At 39.4% G+C, this 27859-nt stretch overlaps 1 protein-coding gene across 2 annotated transcripts in view; it reads right to left on the reverse strand.

The window, feature by feature from the left end:
* Positions 1-27859, reverse strand: part of TTN (titin) — a 268972-nt gene that overhangs the window by 218475 nt on the left and 22638 nt on the right. For both annotated transcript variants that reach the window (XM_070241291.1, XM_070241292.1), the window contains exons 16-44: positions 27136-27417; positions 26813-26878; positions 25829-26087; positions 25570-25633; positions 25240-25455; positions 24129-24271; positions 23703-23908; positions 22935-23168; positions 22580-22824; positions 21395-21666; positions 21113-21277; positions 20846-21014; positions 19050-20743; positions 18625-18906; positions 17957-18223; positions 17588-17860; positions 17198-17461; positions 16845-17105; positions 15138-15398; positions 14332-14595; positions 13979-14239; positions 13596-13856; positions 12914-13174; positions 12254-12395; positions 11999-12164; positions 10641-10872; positions 8564-8848; positions 8205-8330; positions 3011-3199 (exon numbers count right to left, since the gene is read on the reverse strand). In XM_070241291.1, the coding sequence (XP_070097392.1) occupies positions 3011-3199; positions 8205-8330; positions 8564-8848; positions 10641-10872; positions 11999-12164; positions 12254-12395; positions 12914-13174; positions 13596-13856; positions 13979-14239; positions 14332-14595; positions 15138-15398; positions 16845-17105; positions 17198-17461; positions 17588-17860; positions 17957-18223; positions 18625-18906; positions 19050-20743; positions 20846-21014; positions 21113-21277; positions 21395-21666; positions 22580-22824; positions 22935-23168; positions 23703-23908; positions 24129-24271; positions 25240-25455; positions 25570-25633; positions 25829-26087; positions 26813-26878; positions 27136-27417 (7810 nt within the window). The remainder of the gene's footprint in view (positions 1-3010; positions 3200-8204; positions 8331-8563; positions 8849-10640; positions 10873-11998; positions 12165-12253; positions 12396-12913; positions 13175-13595; positions 13857-13978; positions 14240-14331; positions 14596-15137; positions 15399-16844; positions 17106-17197; positions 17462-17587; positions 17861-17956; positions 18224-18624; positions 18907-19049; positions 20744-20845; positions 21015-21112; positions 21278-21394; positions 21667-22579; positions 22825-22934; positions 23169-23702; positions 23909-24128; positions 24272-25239; positions 25456-25569; positions 25634-25828; positions 26088-26812; positions 26879-27135; positions 27418-27859) is intronic.

Raw genomic sequence — 27859 nt, forward strand, 5'->3', positions numbered from 1 at the left:
AAACTAGAACTTCTTAACCTTTGGTACACTTCCTAGGTGGCACATCTGGTAAATTTTAGTAAAAGCACTACATATGAAATAAACCTTAATTTCCTGAACCTAGATTTAAAAGTTAAACTTCCTTGAATCTAGACTGGGAAGTTAAACGTTCATAACAAGTTTGACCAATGACTTGGCTGACTTTCATAAGTCATTTATGAATAGAGTGCTAATTTAGAGATATTCTAATTAATATATTCATTGACTCAATTTGCATGGCAGAAACGCTGCATAAAGTGATGAGGATGAAACGAAGCAAGTCATAGCTAAAGATCAAATAACCACCTTCTACACTTAGCACAGCTGATGCTGTCTTCTCTCCATGCTCATTGTGTACAACGCAGCTGTACAATCCTTGGTCTATCAGCTGAACATCACATATGATAAGAAACAGAATATTTCTATTGTTTGACTGCATTACTCTCTCAGATTCCTCTATCATTACACCTTCTTGAGTCCAAGTTACATCAATGGAAGATTTGTCTTCCAAAACACAGAGGAATTGAGCAGAGTCGCTGCACTTTGCAGAGAAGTCCTGAAGATGCAGGAGAATCTTTGGTGCCTCACCCATTGCCTCTTCGGCACATTTCTCAGATAACTCAGTGCTTTCTGCAATTCGTGAAATGGATGTGGTGTGGCGCAACTCTACATCTCGAACGGTTGCAGCTGTGTGGGTGGAACTTTGACATACACTTTCAAAAACCTGTACTTTATATTCATATGATGATCCTCGAAATGACTTAATTTCGCTTTGGGGTAATTTGCTCTCCTGCTTTGTGAAAGAGGAATCTGCCACTGCCTGAGACTTGGTGGACTCTCTCACATCTTTCCCAGAACTTTGCCTAGCTAGGGCTTGCACTGCATAATCAAGTGACAAGAAAATGAAAAGAATATTAAGATCTAAGCTTTGTCACTTGGCTAGGTTAGTAACATAAAATGGCAGGGGAGATGAAGATGAAAGACGTCATTGTCAATTGGAACCAGCATGTCAGATGCAGTGTGCTCTAGGATGTCAGGATCGCACAAAAGAAAATTCATTCCCAGAGCTCCAGTGATGAATGGATGATGAAGCCTTGTGCGGATGCCATCCAGTCTTTGGTTCCTTCCTTCTGCTATCATTTCAGCTCTCCAGAGTGACATAGTCTCTTTCTTTTTTTAATTTTTGCTGACTCTATTTGGGATACCATTTGTCCTCCTTCCACCATACACTTTATAAACAATATACAGCAAATAGATCATTAATGATGCAAGGGTGAGACATTGTTTAGAAAAGTAAAAATGTCAAGCAAAGTTGACGCCTAACAAAATAATTGCTAATATAATGCACAGAACACATATGTCAGTGAGATTTAAAGTACATAGGTTAACCCATAATTGAGGACTTAGGGGGACTTGTTGTGTGTTACTTTATTAGTAAATTATGGACTGACCGCAATATGCAATGAGACAAACAGCAGAGACTCTCATTAGTAACAGTGGGAGTAGGAGGTATGCAGCAAATCAAAGTCTTTGAAGCAAGATGGGCTTTACCTTTTGGAGTCACTGTGAGTGTAGCTGCACAAGTGGCTTCCCCAGCACTATTGGCTGCTTTGCAAGAGTACTGCCCAGCATGCTCTGAGTAAGCGTCAACTATAAGCATTAAAGCCATGCCTGTGGACTCCTCAAAATGGAAAACTACATCTTTTGTTGGTAGAATTGGCTGCTGGTTATGAAACCACTGGATTTCTGGCTTGGGAATGCCAGAAACCCTTGCATGAAATCTGACTGTCTCCCCGCTGTGCACCCTGAGGCTTGATAGAGGCTGGATGAAGATGGGCTTTTGGCCAAAAGACTCCTTCTTAAATGAAACTGATGAAGAGACATGCCTTTGGGAGTTTGATGTCACTTCTTCAAGTTTGCTAAATCCTGAAAAGAAGCATGCCAACTTTAATGTCTTACCCTGCACTGAAACCAGAACTCATTTGGAATCGTATACAGGTCTGTCGCAAATCTCAGTGGTGGACTAGAATCCAGTCCAATCCTAACGCCTTGTCAATGTGCGCCACTAGTGATTTGGAGTCACACAAGTTCACTTCCATTTTCCAGAAAAACAACCTGAGACATAAACAGTCTAAGGAACTTCACTGTATTGTTCACAAAGGCAGTGGTAGAGTACCCAATTCTTGTTTTCTGTTTTTAATTTTTTCCCTCTGGTCGTAAAACCAGCTTTCTTATTTTGTAAACCACTTTAAATTGATTATTAAGAAAACATCTTGTTATTATCGTCAGTATTTAAAATTAAGGAAAAAAGCAAAAGCTGCCCTAAATCCTTCTGTATTTGTATATACTTACTACTACATAGACTAAATAGTCTGACAGTATAAAAATATTATCTCATTTTGAATCAAAGTGCCCCCCGCCCACTAGCAAGGAAGTGTTTCCGGTGGCAATTTAAGACTCCAAATAACAGAAATGTTAAACCCTCTTAGGACCGAGCCCTTCAGCCCTCAGGCATTCCTTGAATGACAGTAAATACACCCAGCTAGTACAGACTTGAAATCATCCACTGCAGCTTCTGTGAAATCAGAATTGTGCCAACACAATGAAGGAATGCTAACACTCTTAAATTTAAGAAAATTGTTTTGATTTTCATCCTAGCCAAATAAGAAAACAAATCTGGCTATTTCTTTAAGCATATACGTCCCCATTCTGATATATGCTGATCAGGAAGCATGAAAGCTGGTGAGGAGAGCAATCCATTACAAAACATTATGGAGACAAAACAGGGAAAAATAAAAATCGATGGTTTGTGATTTGTATTGAGAAGGGGTAAATGAAAAGCGAGAATATGGCATATAACGTGGAAACAATTAGTTGCATTAAAAGAGAATGGTAGGACCAACAATGATTTACATGAAATCTTTAGTGATTGTTACTGACATTGTGAGATTAAATCTAGATTTAGATGTGGCTCTTAATTGTTTTACTCTACCTTCCAGTCTCAAGTTGGCTGTGCTCGATACTTGACCCATGGCATTACTAGCAGCAAAAGTGTAAGTCCCTTCATCTTCTGGATAAGCTTCAGCAATCTCCAACTGGTAAGTGTCTTCAAACTGAGTCATTCTAAAGAACCGAGATGGCTTGATTTTCTTGTCTTTGCTGTACCAAGACACTTTGAGATCTGTATCACAAAAGAAAAAGGATATTTAAATCACAAAAACAAGTGGATATTTTAAATTTACCCTCAAACACATATTGATTATACTGGTGGCTACATTTCATATTTATCCTAATAACATTATACTTTTGGGGGAGGCATGCTACATCTGCTCTTATGTGATTTTTTTTCACCTTTAAGAAGGAAACAAATCTAGAAAAATCCAGCTTATAGACTGATTGTAATATTTGAAATTTTACAATTTTAGTTATATTCTTTTCAACCATTTATATGTCATGCTGTGGAAACAGGGACAAGGTTTTGACATATTCAGTGACCTTGAGAAAAAGATAGTCCTGAGAAACAGTCAGCATGAAGATTTGATCTGGGACTGTGCTTGTCTACTGGGACAGGAAGTGAGAAAAACCTGCACTCTGGTGTGCAGAAAGATCAATCAGAAAGAGAGCTGAGAAGATCAACATTCCACAAAGTCTAAAATAGACACCCTGCAGGCTGAAGAAAAAAGTTTCTTTTTTTTTTTGTTACCAATGAGCAAGCATCCAAAGGTCCCAGCACAGCAGAAAATAATTTTTTAAATTGAAAGAAAGAGCCATGGAATTTGGGCATCTGGTATATATTTGGCTCTTTTCAAAGTAGCGGCAATAATAAATAATAACAAAACTAGCTATTTCCATACAAGAATTTGAACTAGCTTAAAATGATAGAAAATAAAAACCCCAAAGCAAGGATACAGTAACATTATTGTGATGTTATAGTTCAAGGGCATGGGCACTTTAAAAAATATTATGCTTCTATTAAAACAAAAACCCTATAAAGTCAGGAGTGGATTTCAATTTAGTTACTTGTTTTAAAAGCCAAAATCAGAGTCATCTTGTTTTTGGGCTACAGTCGCTGTTTCACTTCCTTGTCTCAGTATCATCCATGGGGATCATCGAATCGTCTAGTCATCTAGCATTTGCTTGCATTTAGCACAAATATTGGTTTATGAAGGTTTCTCTCCTTCCCATGATGCCAGCTGTTTATAAACTACAGGTTCTCCTTTTAAAGAAACAAATCTTTTCACTTCTTTAGGTAGCAAGGTAAAGTAGAAAATGGAGTCCTGACATTACACTCTACCAGCTGTGTGACCTTAGACATGTCACTTAATTTCTCTGGACCAGTCTTCTCACTTGTAAAATGAGATGCATAATAATTCATGGGTTATTCATTGCATAAAATTGCTGTGTGAATTAAATGACACATACAAGAAAAGGCTATATAAACCACTGGCACAAATCCGTCATTAAAGCAAGAATGTCTAACATCATGGAAGGGATCAGCCATGCCTTCAAGAACATGCCAAATGACAGGGCCATGTGAAGTAGTAGGTAACACCATCCCATGGAATTTAACAATCATCCCACAACTTATTTAGTTTGCTTGTTTAATCATCAGTGAAAATGGAAGGATGAAGAGTCTGGTACGGCCCCTTATGAGGTTCTCTGCTTATTCCTACTGACAACTTCTTCCTTTGGTGAACTGAATGAGGCACCAGGACAGGCATGACTTGCCAACAATAAATGAGCTAAAAGGTGAGACCTCTCTTGGTAATGGACTCGGTGCTCCTGGCTGGGCTGCCACTATCTGTATTGGTCACTGGCCTCTCATGGTTCTATGATGCCAACCCACTCCCCCTGCTTCTCACCCCTACCACCTCATTGTATTTGGTCCCTAAATCTTGTTTTCTAACTTCCTTCCTCCTTTCACTATCATAGTATTGCTTCTGAAAAGCAAATATAATCATGTCACCAGGAACTTAAAAATTCTTCAGTCGCTCCTCAGTGTGAACAAGACAAAATCTAAAATCCTAAGCATAGACTACCCAACACTTCAGTATCTGGTCCTCGCCTTCTCACCCACTAATTACATCACTTTCTAATCATACTTAAACCACTTGTTGTTTCCAGCACATGAAGTGTTCTTGTAAGCTTTTATGACTTCATGAATGTTGTTCTCTGTCTGGAACGCCATTGTGCTCAATGATCCAATTGACTCTTCAATGCTCAGTCCTTGCACCTTTCTCTGTGTCCCAGACAGACAGCATTGAGTACGTGGGCTGTTACAGTACTTACAACCTTGGGATCTAGTTGTGCACATGTGTCTCCTCACCGACCCACTGAGCTCCATCAAGGCAACAGCCAGGTCTTAGCGTTCCTAACACCTATCATGATGTTTCAACAGCGGGAAGACAATAAATGTTGGCAGAATAGTTAAACAGATGCTCTGATGAATGATAGACATCCATCATTACTAGACTAGTTATTTATCATCTCATTTAGCTACCTGTCACTCTGTACGCCTCCAAATGATACTGACTCATTATCTGTAGTATAAACAGTAGCCGGAAGCTAGCTCTACACGTATTTAAAATTCTATTTTTCAAATTGCTCTTACACCACTAGGTGGCACCAGAGACCTTCAATAGACAACATTTTCAGTGCTCTAAAAGTACCACCAGATTCCTCAGGGCCATGTTCCATGCCTCAGAAAGTATCATTTCCAAAAACTTGCAACTGGGGCTTCTGAAGACTCATAATGTTTTCCAATTTGTAGAAGGCCGGGATGCACTTACTTTCTTTTTTTATTGTATTGAGGTCACTGGTTTTCAATGCACTACTTTCTTAAGGCAATACCTGGTCAGAGGAAGTTGCAATCTAATTTTCAGTCCTTGAGGCATGAAACTATATGATTTGGTAAGCTTTTGAAAGGGCATTTTATTTAATGAATTTCCTTTCTATCACATTGAAAATGTGTTTACAGGATGGTGCTAAAACCTCTATATGTGTATAAATATTACCACGCATACAGAGTTAGAGCTCTCATGAATTTATAAAGTCCATTCAAACATTTAAAGACATCAGTGATACAGAAAAGATAGGCATTTTTTTCTTTCTCTTTCTACCCCAATTGGAGTCTTGTAGAGGGCTTCAAATGTATTTTTGTAACACCTTAAAGGCAAAATTATAGTTTTATTTATAAAATAAGAAGTGCTATACCAATATAGTTAAGATGTCTACTACTTTGGATTATCCATCTATATGTATATTTATTTGAAAAATTTCCACTAAAAATTCAATACGTGGATACATTATTGTGTGGCTTTAGTTATTTGATATTAAAATGCATTTTCCTTTATTGTATTAGTAGGACTCTATCAAATCAATCCTCATTTCTTGATATTTAGTACTTCTCAAACACTATGCTTTGAGGTCACAAAGTCTATGGTATTTGTCCACCTTGGTCACCCAGTACCAGACTTTTATGCTGTGTAATTCCTGACTGTGGCTGTAATAAAATTAATGTATTAAGTGTCAGTCACTTGCCAGCCGCCTATAGGTTCTTTACATACATTATATCCTTTAATTATGCTCATAAAATCAAACAGATCCGTTTGGTTTCTAGACCAGCACCTCCATCCCAGAGGAGAAAATCATTAGGTCATAGAAACTCCCTGAAATACTAATGTGTTTAGGAGAATGGTTTTTGGCAACCTAGAGACTGGGTTATAAACCAAGGAGAGAAGCGTAATAAACAAAACAATAAAACTTGCTGGGAGTGCTGTGAGATGCCCAAGCTTTGAGAATTTCCTTTTGATAGTGGCATACAAAAGCCAAGAAAATGAGGGAGTGATTTTCATTTGGGATAAAGTTGATTTATCTTGTCCCTTTCTGAGGTCAGTCTAGAATCATAATTGGCTTGAAATGGCTCATTCTACCAAGGTCAGACTCCTGGAGTCGGGGGAGGAGCTGGTGGTGTTTGGGAAGCATGCCCCAGTTAAAAATCATAACAGCTAACTGACTGAGGGATTGTCATATCATGGCCACTGTGCTATGTGCTGACTTGGGTTATCTGATGTAATCCTGATAATAGTCTTCAGCGATTGGTATTCGTCATTTAACAATCATTCATTTATCCAATCAACAATTAGTTATTGAGTATCTACTATGTAGGGAGCTATTCTAGGACAAGGATCCACTCTTGCTCTCCTGAAGCTTAACTTCTAGTAGCTACTGCTTTTCAGGCATCAGGTTCTAGGCACTAAGATAGAATCCTTGCCTGCATGAAATGTATGTTCTATGACTGAAGGCAATATTATCCTCACTTTATTTATGAAGGAAAGAGAATCAGAGAAATCATATATTTGCCTAAGGTCACACAGTGGAGCCAAGATTCAAATCTAACCTTTCTGACCATAAAACATCTACCTTTTTTTTTTTTTTGGTAAGGAAGATTGGCTCTGAGTAACATCTGTTGCCAATCTTCCTCTTTTTGCTTGAGGAAGATTGTCGTTGAACTAAGCTCTGTGCCAATCTTCCTCTATTTTGTCTGTGGGGTGCCACCACAGCATGGCTTGATGAGCAGTGTGTAGGTCCACGTCCAGGATCTGAACCTGCAAACCCAGGCCGCCAAAGAGTAGTGTGTGAACTTAACCACTAAGCCAGCAAGCCAGCCCCAAAACCCCTACTTTTGACCACTACAGCTACTGCCTTCCAAAGAAATACACCTTTTCACACAAGCCAAGCATTGTCCATAGACTGAAAATGACTTACATATAAATAGACTCTTCTTTTAAAATATATGTAGATGCTATTATAATTAATCTAATAGTGATTGTAGTTCTGTCATTTTTTCAAGAGATAACAAAAGTGCAACTACAATCATAAAGGGAATATGACATTTTTTGAAGTTTAAAATGTTGGCAAACACTGATCTAATTCTTTTTGTTGTTGTCGCATTAAGAAAACACATAACATAAAATCTACCAACTTCACCATTTTTAGGTGTACAGCCCAGTAGTGAAAAACACTGATTCTTAATCCACTAATTCAAGTAAGCCTTCTTGCAAGAGTCCCACTAAGCTTCAAATTGCGCATGAGAGATGTTTGTGATGGACGAAAAGGTGAGAAAACTTTTCCCCTACATTATCTTTTGTAAATATTAGGAATGATCCCTTTGCTCGTCAACCTACCTGTTCCAGAAACGCTGCATTGAAAACGGGCTGGCTGTCCCTCAGAAGTGACAGTGTCCTGAAGCGGGGTGATGATGGCAGGAGGATAAACTGGCATTTCCTGATCAGGAGACACAACTTCTGGAACTAAAGAAAGGGACCACAAGATTTGTCAGGATTAAGTCACCATACAGACCTCACAGAACGGAGCATGCCAATTTATCTTAATTTATCTCACAGCTGAGTGCTTTAAAAGTTTCAAAGTTGGGTAGCAATCTACTTTTATACGCTCCAAATTGTATTTCTGAATGCACTGGGAGGACGCAAAAGCTGGTTTCTTAGGTTTTATTTTAAGCTGAGAATTCGCAAGACATTTGTACCTTCCACTGAGAGTGAAGCTGAGGTCGTCGCAACTCCATAGTCATTCTTGGCTTCACAGGTGTAGACAGCCGCGTCCTCTGGGAAGGCTTCGATTAGCAAAAGCGTGTACTCTTGCCCATCGTGAAGAAATTTGCACTTGAAGCCAGTGGAAAGCAGCTGCTCTTCCTTGTACCAAGAAATTTTGGGCTGCGGTCTGCCGGATATCACAGCACAGAAGCGGGCAGGCTTGCCAGATTGCACAGTAACAGGCTGGAGCTCCTGCAGAATTTGGGGTGGTTCCGGAGCTGGGAGTAAATGAAAACAAATAGCCCGTGAAAAAAGCGTGAGAAGACGCGAGAGCACGCACAGCTCTATAGTCATTTGTTGCCAGGTGGTTACGTGCCCAGAACCAAAGCTTTGGAACTGTGATATCTTTACTTGCTTCAGAATATTAGAACAATCTTTTGTGCTAAGAAGGAAGAAAACATTTGGAATTTTGTCCTAAAGTAGAGGGAATAACTTTCGATACTTTTGATATTTTGTCAGAGGGTGCTGAGTTTCTCAACATAACGTGATTACCCCGTTCCTGATTGGGATCCAGGTGGAGGTGTAGCAATAGACAGTACCCTAAAGAATTCTAGAACAACTTCCATATGCTACCTATTGTTAGAAGTCATTTGGGCAAATCACGTGGTGAGGTGGTGCGTGCCATTCAGGTTTGTTCGTTTTGCAAGTACATGTGTCTATGTCGTAGTCATTCCTTTATATACAGGTGCCCACGAAGCGCGATCAGTAATGAAAAAATGAACGAATGTTATTTCAGGTCTGGTTAAATCAATTAGGTAGATTTAAAAAAATCAGCTAGGGGCCTGCCCTGTGGCTCAGCGGTTAAATGCGCACGTTCTGCTTTGGGGGCCCGGGGTTTGCCGGTTTGGATCCCGGGTGCGGACATGGCACCGCTTGGCAAGCCATGCTGTGGTAGGTGTCCCACATATAAAGTAGAGGAAGATGGGCACGGATGTTCGCTCAGGGCCAGTCTTCCTCAGCAAAAAGAGGAGGATTGGCAGCAGATGTTAGCTCAGGGCTAATCTTCCTCAAAAAAAAAAAAAAAATCAGCTGTCCTGTTATGCTAATTAAAGCATATTCTTAGTGCTATAATAAGTGAAGAGAACTGGGTAGTTCACAGAACCCAGAAATGGGGAGAAATGACTTCTATGAGGCTGGTTTCTGACACTGCCATAGAAAAGACCTTTACTTCTTTGTGCCTCAGTTTCTCCGCCATTAGCATAGAAATAATAACTGGATATCACGATCGTTTGGTCTTCTAGGGACTGAGGGAATGTTGGCAATATGGTTCATTTTTACAGACCTGGGGATTACTTCTAGTGTTCCTTCATCTGCCTCAGGGGTATTTGTCCAGACAGGTATGACTCAAGATGAGGGAAGGGATGGAAATTCCATTTTCTCTATGTACTAGGTTAGTCTCAGATCTAGGCCAGGCTCAAATGCAGCTCTAAGGTTTCTAATGAGGAAAGTGGAGGTTTAACGGCATTCCTTTGAGGACTTGGTAGCATGTGGAACCCCCCTCTAAAGTAAGAGCCCCTGGTCCTAGGGTTTGGGGCAAAGAGAAACTAGTTCCACACCACCTGTGGCTCTCTAGGCCCTCTGTGGTCTCAAAGGGGTCCTTCGGGTTCTCCCAGGCATTCCTTACTAGAGGCTGGAAATACCCCTATCGCTTGGTAGTGCTCCTGGTACTTAAGCATTTAGGGTGTAGGGCAGAGCACTAGAACAGCTGAATTCTGTATCTAGAAACCCATTTGGGGTCTATTATATTTGACACACAGTGGATGCTCAATAGTGTTGACCAACTAAATAAGGATCTAGTCCTTAGGTGCTGTCTGGAAATGACATGTTATCAGTCCTTTTACCAGCTGCTGTCCCTTTTCCATAGGTATAACGTGAAAACAAATGTAGCCGCCACCATGTGGGCATACCATGGGTTCTTAGAAATTTCCCAGGAACTACTAGAATTTCAGTAACTCAAAGGAGAGAATTATTCCAGATGGACCCACAGAATACATTAAAATCTCTACTTACCATTGACATAAAGAGTAACAGAACTCCTGTTCCTTCCTGCCACAAAGGTGTATTCACCGGCATCACTGTGCCTGGTCTCAGAGATGAACATTCGGTGGATTCTTCTCTCCACCACATATTGATGTCGTTCTTGGATTTGGAAATTGATTTCAATTCCATCTTTATACCAGTGGGCATCAACATCATCTTCATTGACCTCAAACTCAACGACAGCACGTTGTTTCTCAATAACCTTTAGATGGAGCAACATAAAAAAGAAAATTGAAGCCTGGGTTTCTTCTCAGTTAACCTGTTTCTAAGGGTGCTCATTTGGAGAACATGAAAAACCTATACATTATTATATAATTAGTTGACTGGTTACAGAACATTCTAATTTTCCCTGCCCATCCTTGGACAAATGGTGTACAAACTTCTTTTGTGGAGAATTCTACTTGCACCTCCACTGAGGGGAGAGGCTGCCCTAAAGAGGCAATCATTTCATCCTTAAATGTTTGCTTAATTAATAATAACAGAAATAATGACACTTTACATGTGCGGGCTTTTTATTATTTATGAAACTCTTTTAGGTTACTATTCAATTTGATTTCATGTGATAGGAACGATAACCTTATGGGCCAGGTAGGAACTATTTTAAAAATGAGGAAACCAACGTTCAGAATTGGATAATCAAAGATGGAAGGCAAATGCAGGTTGTCTGAGGGCTCACTGAAGGCTCTTCCACTATGGCCTAAGGACTGTAATGCCTGGTTCTCCTTGGATGAGCAATACGATGAAGCTGAACCCAAATGATCTTTCTCTTAACACGTTACTCCATTATATCATGTGGGAAGATTGGCAGCCCTGAGGACAGGCTCTGCACTCGTAGTAGAGAGCAAAGAGATTTGCTCAGCTTCCTTGCTAGGAATCCAGCTTTGCTCAAATGGGTCTTCCTCTTGGACCTCAGAGGAAGTGTTCCCAGCCAAGCCTCTACATACCTGCCTCTCCATAATGGAAGGCTTCTGAGAAAATGCCACTTTGTTCTAAATTCCCTTAATTCTGGTTGATGTGTGAACACCACAATTTAAATTTCAGTTCTTTTTCGGTTGGTGCTCCTTGGCAAGTAGCCATTTATTAGACAGTGAAGTTTCTACAGCTGCTTCAATTGACGTATTTGGACAGCTGTTAAGGACACACTCCCTAAGTGAGGGGAAACTGTGACTAAATTGATGTCAGCATAAGAATCTAAGCCAGTAAAGATCAGCTGACTTAATTCTTTAGAAGACTGTGGTTAGAAAATTTAAAAGTCAAAAATTAAAATATATAACTCTAGCTTATGGACTATTGATGATTACTCCAAAAATTCAGCATGTAGACAATACCTGAACCTCCTTTTTAATACTTCGGATGCGAACATCTCTGCCCTCGACAAAGAGGTTAGCGGTGGACATGTTGCCTCCTGCCACCACTGTGTACTGCCCAGCATCGGACATCCGGGTGGATGGGATCAGAAGGCGGTGGACATATTTCTCCTTTTGTATCTTTATTCTATGGATGAAATGGAAATTGAAGTTTAATGTATGATGACTCAAAGGAAACTGGCAATTACTGGAATGTAGCAAGACAAAACAACCGACCTGTCCACAATCTGCAGTTCTTGACCGTCCTTCATCCACTGCACAGTGATGTCAGGTTCAGAGACTTCACATTCAAACATGGCTCTCTTCTTCTCGAGAACCTTAATGTCCTTAATGTGTTTCCTAAACTCTATATGACGAGCTGGAAAACAGCATGTAAAAAAATTAACCTTTTTTAACAGTTTTACTAAGATATAATTCACATACTATACAATTCACCCATTTAAAGTATACAGTTCAGTGGCTTTCAGTATATTCAGAGTTCTGCAACTATCACCACAATCAATTTAGAACATTCTCGTTACCCCAGAAATAAACCATGAACCCCTTAGCCATCATCCGTCAGACCCTTCTCATTGTCTCCCCTCATACCTAGGTACCAATCTATGTCTCCCTAGATGTGTGTGTTCTGAACATTTTCTATAAGTGGAATCACACAATATATGATCCTTTGTGACTGGTTTCTTTCACTTAGCATAAAGTGTTCAAGGTTCATCAGTGTTGTAGCCTGTATCAGTGTTCCCTTTTTATTGCTGAATAATATTCCATTGCATGGATTCACCACATTTTATTATCGATTCATTAACGGATGCACTGATGAGCACTTTGTATGGTGTGTTTGACATTACTTTTAGGGATATAACATTTATGAAGCCATACCTTCCACATAAAGTGTGGCTGTCGACGTAGCTTTTCCAGCCACAAAGGTGTACTCAGCAGCATCTCCAAAGTGAACATTCCTGATGTTCAATGAGTGTGTGAGCTTTTTGGTTCTCATCTGGCACCTGTCAGTGGATTTGATTTCCACACCGTTCTTTAACCATTTGTAAGAGATGCCTTCATAGTTCACTGTCACCTCAAAGGTAATTGTGTCTTTTTCTTCAGCATTGATGTCCTTCAGCATGGATGTAATCATGATTGCTGCCAAAGGGGAAGGGAAGACATCAAGGAGATTTTATGCCAATGTGATGTGGGTCATAACAGGTGCAGAATGAAAACTTGGAATGTTTTTAGTATGTCTGTTAAGGTGATTACAATTCAGAGATATGAGCCACGATACCTTCTAGGAACTCCTCTACAGGACAATGTCAAGTGACAGAGGAGCTGAAAGAGCAAGCTATAGACACTGGAGCCTCTTTATAGGTAGACTTTCAAAGCTTCTATTCAGAAAATTTTATCCAGGCAGAGAATGCTAGTGTCTAACCCCGTATGAACACACAATAGATGTTTCAATCAAGGATTTTTCAGTGGACTAAATGGTCAGGATGGAAATGGGTAGGATATGGACTAACAATGAGTCTACTAGATAGTCTATATAATGTTTTGGGTTTTTTTTACTTACGGGTCACTTTCAAGGTGGCGCTGACTTGGTCGTTGCCGCAGACAAACGTGTATTCTGCTGCGTCCTCTGTGCTGGTGTTCATGATGAGCAGCTGGTGGAGTTTTCCCTGCACGACTATCTTGAACTTTTCACTCATCTCAATCTCCACCCCATTCTTCAGCCACATGGAAGGGACGTTGAAGTGGGACACCTCACACTCAAAGGAGGCAGTTTTGGTCTCAGGCACCTCGATGTTTTTCATGGTTTTTGTAATATGTAATGCTTGGGAAAATCAGAGAATACTTCAGTTAATATATTTTATTTAAAAAATAGATGAATCAAACAACCAAACGAATACATAGTGATCAACTAGGGAACTGCCGTAGGGGCTGCCTGATACTTACTCTCCACAAACAGCTTAGCTTTGCATTCCAATTGCCCCACCACAGCTGTATACTCCCCAGCATCTGACGGGGAAATATGCTGCAGCATCAGCTTGTGGACCTTCCTTTCCGAGACCAGTCTGTGTTTGTCACTCGGCTTAATCTCCACATTCTTATGGAACCATTTTACTGGAACTGTGTCATGGGAAACACTAACTTCAAAGGCAACGGTGGCATTTTCCAAGGCGGTCACATCCCTTGGCTTTTTAATGATCTTGACAGCTAAGGGGGAAAGTTGAAGCAATTCAGTGATATGGTTAACTTAATAGTAACCATGAATTGGCTACTTGTAAAGCGTTTCTAAGTCAACTTACTCTCAACGTGCAGTCTGGCACTGGCTCCTAGCCTTCCGAGCTTGAAGCCATAAACAGATTCATCCGAAACAGCACAGTTTTTAATTCTCAGAGAGTAAGTTGTTCCTTTGACTGAGACATCGTACTTGTCATTGGATTCCAGCACAACCCCATTTCTGATCCACTGGACACCTTTTACATTTGGATGTGTAAGCGTGACAGTGAAAACAGCATCCTGCGTCTCCGTTACTGTGAGGTTCTTCAGAGTCTTCTTAATTTTGACAGCTGAAGACAAATTTATGATTGGTTTAGAAAATAAAGATGATATCAGCAAGTAAAAGAAGTCCTGGATAAGATTATTACCTGGTCATCTTGCAAAAGAATGGTTATCAAAAATTATGCAGTTATGCAGCACCTCTGTTTAAAAGACACCTTGAGATTATTTAGGGAAACCTGAGATCTAGCTTGAAATGTACATTGTACAATGATTTTCCTATAGTGGAATAGGATGAAGTTTGTGTAGCTGTATACCAGTAGCTTAATAGATTGACTGCAGAAGAGTGAAAGAGGAATTGAGAATGAGAGCGTTAATTTAGCTGTTCCACAGAACTGGAACCTAAGACATGGCTTCTTCACATAAACACATCTTAGGAGCAATTTTGTACCTTGCAGTATATGGCTCAGAAAGAAAATTTAGAGAGTTTATAATGATTTTATGAAATACAGATTTATGGCATCCAAAATGGTATCCCATTTGACTTTTAAAATAATAACTGTCAAGAATGCAATATGATTGAAGTGGATAAATCTGTTGTTATATCACTGACCTTCAACTTTGAGTTTGGCAGATGTTTTGGAGGTGGCCACCTTGTAGGTGTATTCTCCAATGTCATCCAATTTGCTGGCAGCGATGATAAGTCTCCTTTTGTGGCCATCAGACTCACTTCTGATGTTTTTACTCAGAGGCAGGTGTTTGCCATCCCTTAGCCATTCGCCCTCGGAATCTGGGTTGGCAACTTCGCATTCAAAGACAGCTTCCTGGGACTCGGCTACGGTCTGATCTGTGAGAGGCTTGGAGATGGCGCCCCCTGTGGAATAAGAGGAGAACAAGTGTGAGTCCTTTAAAAATATTTGTACACTAAAGAAATCTTTGCACAATTAAATATAAAATATCAAGTTTAAAAACATGATTTTGAACACCATGAAATGTCTAATAAAATTATTTTTATCCATGTGGAGAAGGCATCACAGAAACCCCTCATTCTAAGTACAGTATGCATAACTGATAACCAGGGAAAATACTGGAGTCAGGAAGGTTTTGCAAAGGAGAAGCAACTATCAAGTCAGTACAGACTTCTAAGAACCGTAATGTGCAGCATACCATGTGGATGGCTTCTAAATCAGTTCTGATTCTCTCCAGATTGTGACTGTAGCTGACCCTCTCCAAATTGTGAATTCTTAAAGAAAAAATATCATGCCTTATTCATTTCTGTGCCCTGAGTTTCTAGCAGTGTCTGGTCCATGGTAGATACTTAAAAAATGTTGGGCAAAATCACACAGGTGCTTATAGTTTTTTCTTGTTTTCATACATTTAAAAACATGTAATTTATATGAAACATATCAAAGCGCAGGATCTGAAATTTTGTTTTCAGAAGTCTTTTCATGGTTACGTCTCTGAGGAAATCTTATAATGTAAAAAGGTATAAACCATGAAAAGTTCAAACCAAATAAGACACATCAGTCCCATACGACTTGCTTATATACCAGATGTCATGGGCAGCACAATTTAATTTCAACGTCATATCCCAGCTCCCCAGTACTTAAATTGTAATAAGCCAAACAAATTAATGTTAACTTTTAGTTTTTTCTTGATCACTGGTTTACACTTTTGATTCTTCATTTTAAAGCTAGGGATTTCTGCTAACTGAGAATGGTCTACTTCATGTCATAAGAAAGAGACAGACAGATAATTGAGTTATATTTTTTAAATATTCATTGGCTTCATAAAAAAGTATGAATGGAACAAAAGAAACAAAAATTAAAGAAACAAGAGTGATAAAAAAAGAAATACATCTTTAGAGGAGGAAAGTTTAAATAAAGCTCAGTTCAACAAACATTTATTGATCATCTTTCATGTGAAAATACTGGAGCATCCAAAGAAGAGAAAGAAGCAATTCCAGATTTGGGGAGCTTATACCCTGGAGCAGGAAGAAGAAATGGGGAATATAAAAAGTATATGATAAGAGCCATGAGAAAGACACATATAAAGTGATCCCGAGGTTGGAACAGCACGGTCCCATACAAATGGGGGCATTAAGGAAGGCTTCACAGAGAAGATAGCTTTCCAGGTCTGACTGGTAGGACATTTGGAATTTAGGCTGGTGGGGACAGTGTTGAGAGTACTAACGGCTTCAAGAGCAGCATAAAACAGAGGCATAGAAGTGGGAAGCTGTTGGAAGAAAATGGGCAACAATTTCTTAAATTAACACAACTGGCCCACCTAAGAACTTAGGTTAAATGATCAATGCACCAACCTGCCACGGTAAGTTTTCCAGATGTCATATTTTCTCCAGCATAAAATGTGTATTCTCCTTCATCATCTTTCATCATATTTAAAACCGTCAACTTATATATTTTCCCATGAGCTTCAATTTTATATTTAGCATTGGGTTTGATTTCCTTGCCCTTAAAATTCCACAAGACATCAATTCCTGAGTGGGACAGCTCAACCTCAAAGACCACATTTTGGGTTTCTGTACAGGTAAGGTCACGAAGACCTCTGATAATTTTAATTTCTGGGGAAAAAATAAAATAATCACTTGGTTACTATTACACTTGGAAAGAAGGATGCTTAAAATAATGATTAGTAAAATGCGAGAATTCTTACTTTCTACAGAGAGATCACAGCTGGTTTCAACTCGGCCAACCATCAGCTTGTAAGGCCCTTCATCTGAAGCATGGGTGCGGTTAATCACTAGTCGCTGCTTAGTGCCCTTGACAATGGCGTGTACTCGATCATCAGGCTTGATTTGTTCATCATTTAAGTACCATTTAACAGAAGTCACATCAGGGACTGAAACTTTACATTCGAGCACAGCCTTGGTACCCTCAATCACGTTAACATCCTTTAGAGGTGTTATCACATCCACACCTGCAAAACCACACATACACACAAATAAAAGGTTGATTAATATGAATTTTGTTTTAAATGTCTGCTCATTAAAGTTTCCTACCTCACTCAACAGTGTACATGTAAAACTATGGAAGTTGCACTCACTATAGACAGAGACGCGCCCACTGGTCGACAGTCCCAGGGCTGGAAGGGTGAAGGAGTAATTTCCAGCATCCTCCTTGGTCATGTCTTCAATGAGCAGCATGTGTGACTGTTTGTCTATCACAATGAAAACCCTGTCACTGGACTGCACTTCTTGGCCATCTTTCATCCAGACGCCTTCTACATTCTCTAAGGAGACTTTAACTTCAAGCTGAACAATGTCACCCTCGCAGACTTTTTGATCACTAAGACCTTGTAGAATAGCAATGGGGCGGGCTGTGAAATATGGGAAGGAAAAAGAACGTTATGATCATTCTTATCAATAAACCATAATGATGCTCACTGCAGGCCAACAGGAATGGGAAGACTTACGTTTCATCTTTAGTTTACAGGTTGTCTTTTTCCCATCGGCAACAAAGCTGTATTCTCCCTGGTCCTCTTTGGTTACATCCTTGACCGTGAGGTTCTGACGTCCACGGCGAGATGTAATTGTGTATTTGCCATTGGATTTAAGCTCCACGCCATTGTGATACCATTTGCCTTCTATATTTTCTGGGGATATAATGCACTCTAACTCTCCCGAAAAGGATTCTGGAACTTCTATGTCCTCAAGTTCTTTCACAAATTCAACAACTGCACCTGAGGCGTAAGATAGGAGAAGTTAATTTCTCTGGAGAGTTATAGAGAAAATTCCTTGTCTCCTGCATACTATCAGGAATATATTTTTAACATCTACCTACTGATGGAATGAGAAATGAATTTTCAATAAAAAGTGATTTTAAGTTTTAAATGATTTCTTTAAAGCACAGAACGATATTTCTATAAAAAATTTTGAAAACAAGACATCAAAATAACCTTGCTTTTTAAAACCCCAGCTGTTGGTATTCTTAACTAGTAGTATAAATTCATGATTCTTGCTATAGAGCTCAGATCCAATCCCCAAATAATTCTTTTATGAAAGGAAAGTCACATAGCTAATTTTATCACATACTCAGGGGGACTTTAAAACTTAAGTAAACAATGAAATCATTATTTACTACCTTCGACAATCAGTTTAGCCGTTGTTTTTACATTTTCATCTTCCACAAGTACACAGCTGTAGTCTTCAGCGTCAGAGGGGTCGATTGTCAACACAGAGAGGAAGTGAACTTTCCTGTCAGAGTGCATCCTATATTTATTTCCCTTATGAATCTCCACACCATCTTTATACCATTTCACTTTAACAAATGGCTCTGAAGTTTCACATTCAAAGGTTGCCATGGTGTCTTTTTCCTTAGCAACAACATCTTGTAATTCCTGTGTGAAAGTGATCAATTGCTTGGCTACAAGAAAAATGAAAAAAACACATCATATTAAACTAAATTCACAATTTCAATAATGGGAAAAGAAAATACAAAGAAATACACTCCAGGATATTCATGGAAAAACGGAGACCGATCCATCAAATGAAAAAAACTCAAATTACCTTGGACGAGTAAGAATGCGTGGCTTGAGGTTTCCCCAGCTATGTTGATGGCTTTGACCATGATGCTGGCAGAGTCCTCAGCAGTCACATCTCTTATGACCAGTTCACAAACATTGTCTTCAGGCCAGTACCAGTAGATTCGGTCAGAGCGCTCGATTTTGACACCATTTTTGTACCATTCGCATTCAGGATCTGGTTTTCCCACAACTCTGACCCGGAAGTGAGCATCAGATCCTTGCCCCACTGTTTGGCTTTGGATTCTTTCAAAGATTTTAGGAGCCTCCATACTAGGACTTAGTTCAATTTTATCAGGTTTAAAAGTTGGAATAGTGATTTTGCCTTCCTCGGCAAGGGCTTTCTTCTCCTCTTCGGTTAACTCTTTGGTCCAGTGGAGAAGTTCCTCTTTTGTCTTCCTCAGGAGTTCTTCATAGGATTCATCCTTCTTTCGAGACTTAAGCTCTACAGCAGTAATGGCTTCGTAATATCCCTCCTCTGTTCTGCGCTTGAACTTACTGCGCAGCTCTTCTGACTCTTCAGACACTTTTTCATGGGTAATTCTTTCAGCCCTCTTCAACCTCACAACTTCCTTGGTTTCTGTGGTGTCAACAGGTCTATCTACCTTTTGTACTTCAAACTGAAGTTTTCCAGGTTCATGTACGTGAAACTCAGGCTTTGGTTCAGGAGCTCGCCTAAGGACAGACCTGAAATCTTCCCTCTGTTGGATCTCAAGTTTCACTTTATGCTCTATCACACCTTCAGGATTTTCTGCAGTGACCTTGACTTCACCTGTATCATATGATTTGCAGTCCACGATGTCCAGATAATGAATGCCATCATAGCGAACTCTGAACCTTTTGCTTTTGCGGATGAGCTGTCCATTGAGGTACCAGTTGACTTTGGGCTGAGGGTAACCTGTCACTCGGCAACGGAATCTAGCGGTCTCCCCTTCAAGTACTCTTACTGGCTCTGGGAACAAGACGATATCCGGCTTTTGCTTCTCTTTCTGATCTGTTGTTACACCTGTAAGTGCACCTTCATGAGCCATCCTCTCTAATTCTTCAATTCTCTGTAAGCCTTTCCTCCCCTCAGGCAACTGAGATTCTTCCACAAGACTTTTCTCATCTTTAACAATAAGGGTAGCAGATGTGTGATCTGTTCCATATTTGTTAGTGGCTCTGCAAGTAATGACACCACTGTCCCTATTATATGCAACTCCGTAATCAAGGCTGCAATACCCAAATTCATTGATCATACGAAGCCTATTGGCTGCTTCAAGTGGCTTTCCATCATGAAGCCATTCTACCACCATCGTTGGGTCACCAATTGGTGTTAGCCTGCATTCAAAGTGGGCAGGCCCGAAGCGCTTGAGTCTTAAGGAAGTGAGTTTTTTCTTGAAAAATGGCTTCTGTTGTTTCTCTTTGTCATAGAGGTCACCCTCTTCCCATTGTTCTTGACCATATCGCAAATGGAGGGGCTCCAGTTCAGGGGCTGCAATCTCCTTTGCTCTGTATGTTCCTCTTGGGATGATTAATCTTCTTTCCGGTTCGGGCTCTGCAAACTCAACTTCAACATTGACTTTGCATCTTGTAGTGTCTCGGCCAGCTTTATTAATAGCAGTGGCAGTATACCAGGCAGAATCTTGGCTGACAGTAGAATCGATTTTAAGGGCCGCTTCTCCCTTGGTTCCTTCAATTCTATAAAAAGCGGGAAAAAAATCAATATAGAAGTAGTTGTTGCTTCCTTGGTTATTAGATTTGTAGAAAGAGCTTAGTTTTATTATTCTAAAGCAAACCTACCTGATTTTTGGATATTTATGAGGTACAATGATGTCACTGTTTTTCAACCATACAATGTCAGGGTTGGGATTACCCGTAGCTCTGACTTTCATTTCAAGTCGAGAACCTTCCTTTACATTGACATTTTTCAGTTTTTCCACAAACACTGGTTTTACCTGATGTTCCACAGCTGAAAGAGAAAGGACATGATTTAGAGTGAATAGGACTGAAATGCCTGTTTATAATCCAAGTGATAAGGTAACTTCTTTTTATTTTAACAGCCAATACCTTCCACAGTTAACATTACTGAAATTGAAGATCTGCCTGCCCTGTTTTGGGCAACCACAGTCCATTCCCCAGAATCACTGGGTGCTGCAGGGACAATAATCAGTGATTGGGTGCCATCTTCTTTAATGACTACTTTATGGGTGTAGTCATTGACAATTTGCTGGCCTATCAAAAAAATAAGTAAAAGAGAAAAGACGTTAGAATAGTTTTTTTAAATTGTTGGACACACATCTAAGCTTCTTTTTGTGTTTAATGATCTGTGAGCAAAAACATCATATTTACCATCATGAAACCAGAAGGTCTCTGGCATAGGTCTACCCACAACCTTCAAGTCAAATCTGGCAGTTTGTCCTTCTAAACATTTGAAAGAAGCAGGTTTTAACACGAAGACTGGCTTATACAGTCTCTCAAGTTGTGACTCATCTGTTTCCTCCAGCCTACGTCCGGGGGACATTCTTGCAGGGGACATCCGTGCAGGAGACATCCTTGCAGGGGACATCCGTGCAGGAGATATGCGTATAGGAGATCTGCTCACTGAACGTGGAGAGACAGATCTGAAAAACAAAGGCACAACAGAATATGTTTCAGGAGGCACAGAGAAAACTCAGCAAAAGAAGCAAACCTCTTTGTGTCTTGTTCTCTAATGTTATTTTAGAAATTACTTCCTGTATATATTAGAAGGCACCTCAAACTCACTGAGATCCAAAATGTAATACATTCTTATTGCCCCCAAAACTACATTTTTCATGTGTCTTCAATCTCAGTCAATAGCCATTCAACACAGCCAGGTACCCAGCCTCAAAATCTGGGAACAATCCTTAATGGTATCTGTCCCTCACCATCTGGATTTAATTAGTCACCAAACCTTTTTGATTTAATTACCAAAACACTTCAATAAATGCTGGTTGGTTAAATAAACCAATGAATAAATTTATGGAAAAAGAAAAATGTACTTCTTTATTCAAGAAGAGGAAAAAAATAGAAATTATACTTGAAGAAATCCAAAACCCTCTCTACACACTGCACCCAGACTGGCTTGGATCAGATTTCAAGTGCTGGCACCACCACCCACAGGGTGGGTGAACTAAGGCAATTTTCATAGGATCGCAGAAACTCAGTGTTCCCACTTCCAAAATAGTAACAATAATCCTTATATTGCAGGGTTGTTGTGCAAATTAGGGATAATGTATACAAAATCAGGTGTTAAATATACAAGAGCTTTTGTTACATCAACTACAGCACGGGCAAAATGAATAGTATGCTATACTAATGAAAATGCTGTGCTCATCTTACATAGGGGCAAGAAATAAAAACTCTTGGCAATCATGGATACTGCAAATAGCAAGTTTCTGTGCTATCTCAGCCTTCAATTTTTTTTTTCCTCCACACAGTAGCAATATGCTACTGGGATATTTGAAGTTTTAAACAATTTAAATATTAATCGAGCCAATTTATTATGACTCTTACCTGATTCTGCTCACTGGCTCTGGTGTGGGTATGTAAGTCGGAGCACCAAGTGGTGCAGCAGGCTCCACATACAATTTCCCTGAGCAAATCGCATTTCCTTTAATATTGCTGGCAAATGCAGTATAGATGCCTTCATCTTCTGGAAGAACAACGGGTATGCGCAGACTGGCTCTGCCATCTTGTAGAAAGTCCATTTGGTATCTCTCTCCATGTTTGATGCGCTTGCCATCTTTGTACCATGCAATCTGCAAATAATTTCATGCATGTATGAATAAAATTTAGATAAAATAGCTATATTGTAACTTATTTGTGTCTTTATTGTAGCATGGAGGTAGGATAAATCTTTATGTTTTACCTTGGGTAGCGGATACCCAGACATCTTGCAATGAAATGTAACACCCATCCCCTCAAGAATTCTATAATTCTTGACTCGTAATTCAAATCCTGATTCAATGGCTTCAGATTCAGAAATGTCCACTGCCATTTTTTCTTCTCCATCTTCTTCAAGAAGTTCTTCTAATGTAGTCTTTATTATTCTGTATTCAATTTCTTTAATGAGTCTCTCTTCAAAGGAAGAAATGTGGAATTCCTATGTAGTAAAAAAGATGACAGTTTGTTAAAAAGATATATCCTCATTGATAGAAATTCTCTAAGAGTATTAGTTTCAGAAATAAGGATTGATTCATTTTTAACTGAAAGAAAACTTTAAAAGGCTTTTTCGTTTTTAATCTGCATTACAGTCATCTTTGCCAGTCCATGCTGTAGCATCTTGGGTCGATGGTATTCTAGAAGCATGGGTTACATTTGGGATGTTCATCCTACAGATGAAGGGATCTTGGCAGTAATGAACTTGGTCACGCTAATATTTGGCTTTTCCCGAATATGTATAATCCCTATTTCTAAAGTCATATTTTGTTGCATATATGTAATTCCTATTTTTAAAGTCATATGTGCAATATCATGAAGATGAAGGAAATTTGTCAGCCATGAACCTGGACCTACAAGTAGCGGTCTAACCCTGACCCCAGGACTTAAAAATGAAAATATCAAACAAAAGGAGGGGTATCGTAGAGGAAAGTCTCATTTATGAAATGGCTTGCTTGGTCATTATTTTTGTACTCACCTGGTCTTCTACAAAAGTTCTGACCATTACAGTATCTTTGGCCATTTTCTTCCTAATTAAGGCCTGTTCTTTTTCATATTCTTTTTCATACTCAGAGTATAGAAATCCAGGTGCTATTTCTCCAACTTTAGGTTCTTGCACGAATGCAGTCATTTGTGTCTGGTAAAGCATTTCTTGCTGGGACTTCACCAGTGACTCATATTCAGCTAGGGGTTAAGAACATAAGTTACTTTTTAATGTTCTTATGAAAAAGCCTTCATGCCACTGTTCATTCAGGTAAGCCCTACATCAGGGAAAATTGATAACCAAAAGCCAGATTTTCCAAATTTTACTATCAGAGTGCTCATTAAATATTTATTAGATTGAATTTCAAAATCAAACTTACACTAACAAGTCAAAAGAGCCACTACTTAGAGTTGCACTTACCTTCTTCGAGCAAGGAGGCAGATGCAGAAGTTTCTCCATGCTTGTTACGAATAACAATCGTGTATTCTCCAGCATCATCAGCAAAAGTCATCGAAATCACCAGTCTGCACTCACCGGTTTGTTTATTGTAACTCACTTTGTATCTTTAGGGAAATGAACAAACAAAAGTTCAGTCGTAAGTAACCCCTAGGTGAGCAGAATAATCCTTCTGTGGATCCGTGGTATAAAACTCAATGATCCTAAACATATGATAAATTCCCAACATATAATACAAGGTTGTTGAAAATTGAGGAACATGCACAGACATGAGTAATGGGGACCAAATAACTTACAACTTTCATTTTAAATAATGTTCGGATAGTCTTTAAAATAAATAATAGAACATAATACGACTAGAATCAATCATATGGAAATAAGGGGCTTCAGTATTTATGTTAGGAAATGATGAGGTCATTTAAACATTTAAGTGTTTTCTCTTTGTTTATTATTTTGTTCATTTTTTTCATTTGAAGATCAAACTAATAATCAAAATGATAAATTATTTTAAAATATTTCAGTATGAAGCCTCCGGTACACTATATTTCTTCTTATTAAGATATGATAGCAACATATTTAGATTATTGCTCCTTTTTGTTTTAAGTTGCAGGAAATTCAAAGCTAAATTTTATATTAAGTTGCAGCAAATTTATTAGCATAGATTTTCAAGTATAACTAGCTTTCTTCTTCATTACATGACCCTTATTCTTTTATTTTTTAGTGACTTAATTACTATGTATTTTTACTGAAAGTTGCCTCAGATCTTTTCTGGAAGAATGTGTGTGTGTGTGTATGTGTAAAACTCCACAACACTTTCTCTATTTCACTAGCACTATAAATGAATCAAGCTAGAATATAAAGAAATATATCTTCTAACCACTTTTGTCACATAGCTTTGTTTCTCCATAAGACTTTGTACAAAAATGTGAAAATATCTCAAACACACTAGGAATGCTCCATAATAGAAGAACCTAGATTTGGGGGATGGTGAGATAAGTAAATTCTATTTCTCTCTAGGCTTCATATACATATCATACAAATCACAAAGAACTCTATCATTCAGCCATCAAAATACCTGTATCCACTGGTTAGAGGAACCCCAGATTTTTTCCAGTAGACATGGGGCTTTGGGTTGCCGCCAACTTGGCATTCAAACACAATGCTCCCACCTTCCACCAGTTTCTGGACCACTGGTTTTGTAATAAAGAAAGGAGCGGCAGGTTCTCCGGGTCCTGCTATTTCCTCTGTGATGCTGGTATCAGTCATTACCACATCTCTTGATTCCACAAAGCTGGAAAGAGAATTCCCTTCACTTAGCTTCTGGATTGCAATTTGCCAATAGTAAAGAGACTGAGAAATCAAAGCTGTCCTAGAACAGAAGCTTGTCAGCAAAAGAATGTCTTACCGTTTCTCTTCTGTGGTAACTTTCTCAGCCACAGCTGTTGTTTCCTTTTCAAACTCTTCTGATGCTAGAAGAAAACAGAAGTTTCTCATTTAAGTTAAGTGACCTCTGCTTAGCATGACAGTTAAGTTGATCCCATAATTTACCCCCCAATCCCAAAAGGGGACACCATTACGAGATGTGCAGGAACCGTATTGTGGAAGGAAGTGTCAGGCGAGACTGATGGCATGTGTGGAAGGATGGTGGGCGTGTGGCCACTAACCCTGCACAGCTAGATAGCAGGATGTGCTGACGGTCCCAGCCTCGTTCACAGCACTGCAAGTAAACCGCCCGCTGTCTTCTGCAAAGGCTTCTCGGATCATCAGACGAGCAATTCCGCTCTGGAAGGTTATCTGGAAGTCAATGGAACTTTCTATTTGGTAGTCTTCTCTGTACCACGTCACTTTTGGGGATGGGTATCCAGATATATGGCACTCCAAGGTGACAGATTCACCTTCTATGACAGTCACATTTTTTAAGCCCTGATGAGAGAAGAAAAGGATATATTGGTTTGTGCGCATATTGATTAAACATCTCTATACGTTATAACAAATGTGGGGCTTAGAGCTTTCACATTCTAATTGCCATAAAGTGGTTTTTTAAGATTAGGACTCTAGAAATATTAGTAAAGAGACTCCTTTGGAAGTTAGAATATCCCCAATTTGAAAGAACTGTAAGGTGTTTCCAAGTTCATACGGTGGAACTGTATTCATACCATATAATGGGGCAGTTCAGTACCCTCTGTTGTTCTCACATATTCACATCCTAACAAAGCTTGAAGGCTCAGCAGCAAATGCTGCCTCTTCAACAAAGCTTTCCATGCATCCCTAACTGGAAGTAATCCTTTCTCTGGCTCTTCCCTCTGTTGAGGTGATTATCACCTATATTTTATTATGCCCATTTATGTACATTTTCTCTGACAGTAAGACCAAGATTTCAAAGAGGGCTGGACTGGACTTTCTATCTCTATAGATCTTGCAATAATTTCTTACACATAATGGAAACTCATTAAATCTGTGGAATCCGTGACAGACGGTTGCCCATAGAATTTCCTTTTTCCTTGCCAAGTAGTGTATGGTCTTAAAATTAGTACTTATAAACACAGTAGTGCCATTTTTCAGTTTGAGAAACTGATATTTGCAAACATATATTAAAATTATTTGACTGGATATGCCTATGGTCCAACACAATCAACGTTTTTACTCACCGAGACCAAAGTTGGTGGAGTAACAGGAATTTCAACAGGTGCAGGCACTCTTGCTGCTTCTGTTACCTATGATTGTCATAAAGGATGTTACAAAATGCCCATGAAGTTAGGGGAAATCTCATAAACTCTTAGCACATTCGAGATAATAAAAATAATTTGAGATAAAGAACTCTGACCTACACCACGCTCAATAAAATTAAGTCTGGGCACGGTAGAGGAGAAAAGCAAGACAATGGCTAACTACTTCCGCAGTACAAACTGGCCAGGTGCTGGCCCTGCTTGGTGGGATGGATGAGGAAACAGCGTGCAATCCAGTGACCAACCTTGACTTCACGTCCGTGCAGTACTTCAAAGTGCTCTTCACGGACGGTGGCACCAGCGATGCTCACCCCTACTTCCTTTTTCACTTCAATGCCAGCTTGACTCTTGTAAGTCTCTGGTATGTCAGCAAAGGGGAACTGAGGTGAGGGGGTGGGCTCTGCTCTCACTCTGGTCTCAGCAGGCTTCACCGTGGGTGCCTTCACCGATTTGGTGATCTTCTGAGCAGGAGATGTGGCTGACAACTCTTTTTGTAATGTGGCAATAGCAGTGCCGGCTATTGATGCCTATGGACATGACATCAGAAAATAGCGTCACTGAACTGTTATCTGAGTCACCATTCAATAGTGATTTGCCACTAGCATTCCTGGGGTGAGTCTGAGTCTATTTCCTATATGGTGTATTTTTTAATGTTCTCATTATCACTCTTACTGTTAATGAAAAGTCAGTTAGAGACAAGCCAGTTATAAAGCTCATTGTCATTCCTGCCAGTTTGTAAAATGTATTTGAAAATATCTTTCTTAAAGAGTTATACCGAGAGCTCCTTATTTTATGTGCTCTTCATAAAGGGACTGAAGGACTTCTAAAGCTCAGCTATGAATTTTCACTTAACCATCCCCAAAATACTACAGTGGGAGATTAAAAAAATACCACAGTGGGAAATTCAAAATCGGGAAGTTATTAAAATACTTGGTAAATTCCTAAGAACTATTTTAAAATAGCACATTT

The sequence above is a fragment of the Equus caballus genome, chromosome 18 (assembly GCF_041296265.1).
Source record: "Equus caballus isolate H_3958 breed thoroughbred chromosome 18, TB-T2T, whole genome shotgun sequence".
In the NCBI taxonomy this organism is placed as follows: Eukaryota; Metazoa; Chordata; class Mammalia; order Perissodactyla; family Equidae; genus Equus; species Equus caballus.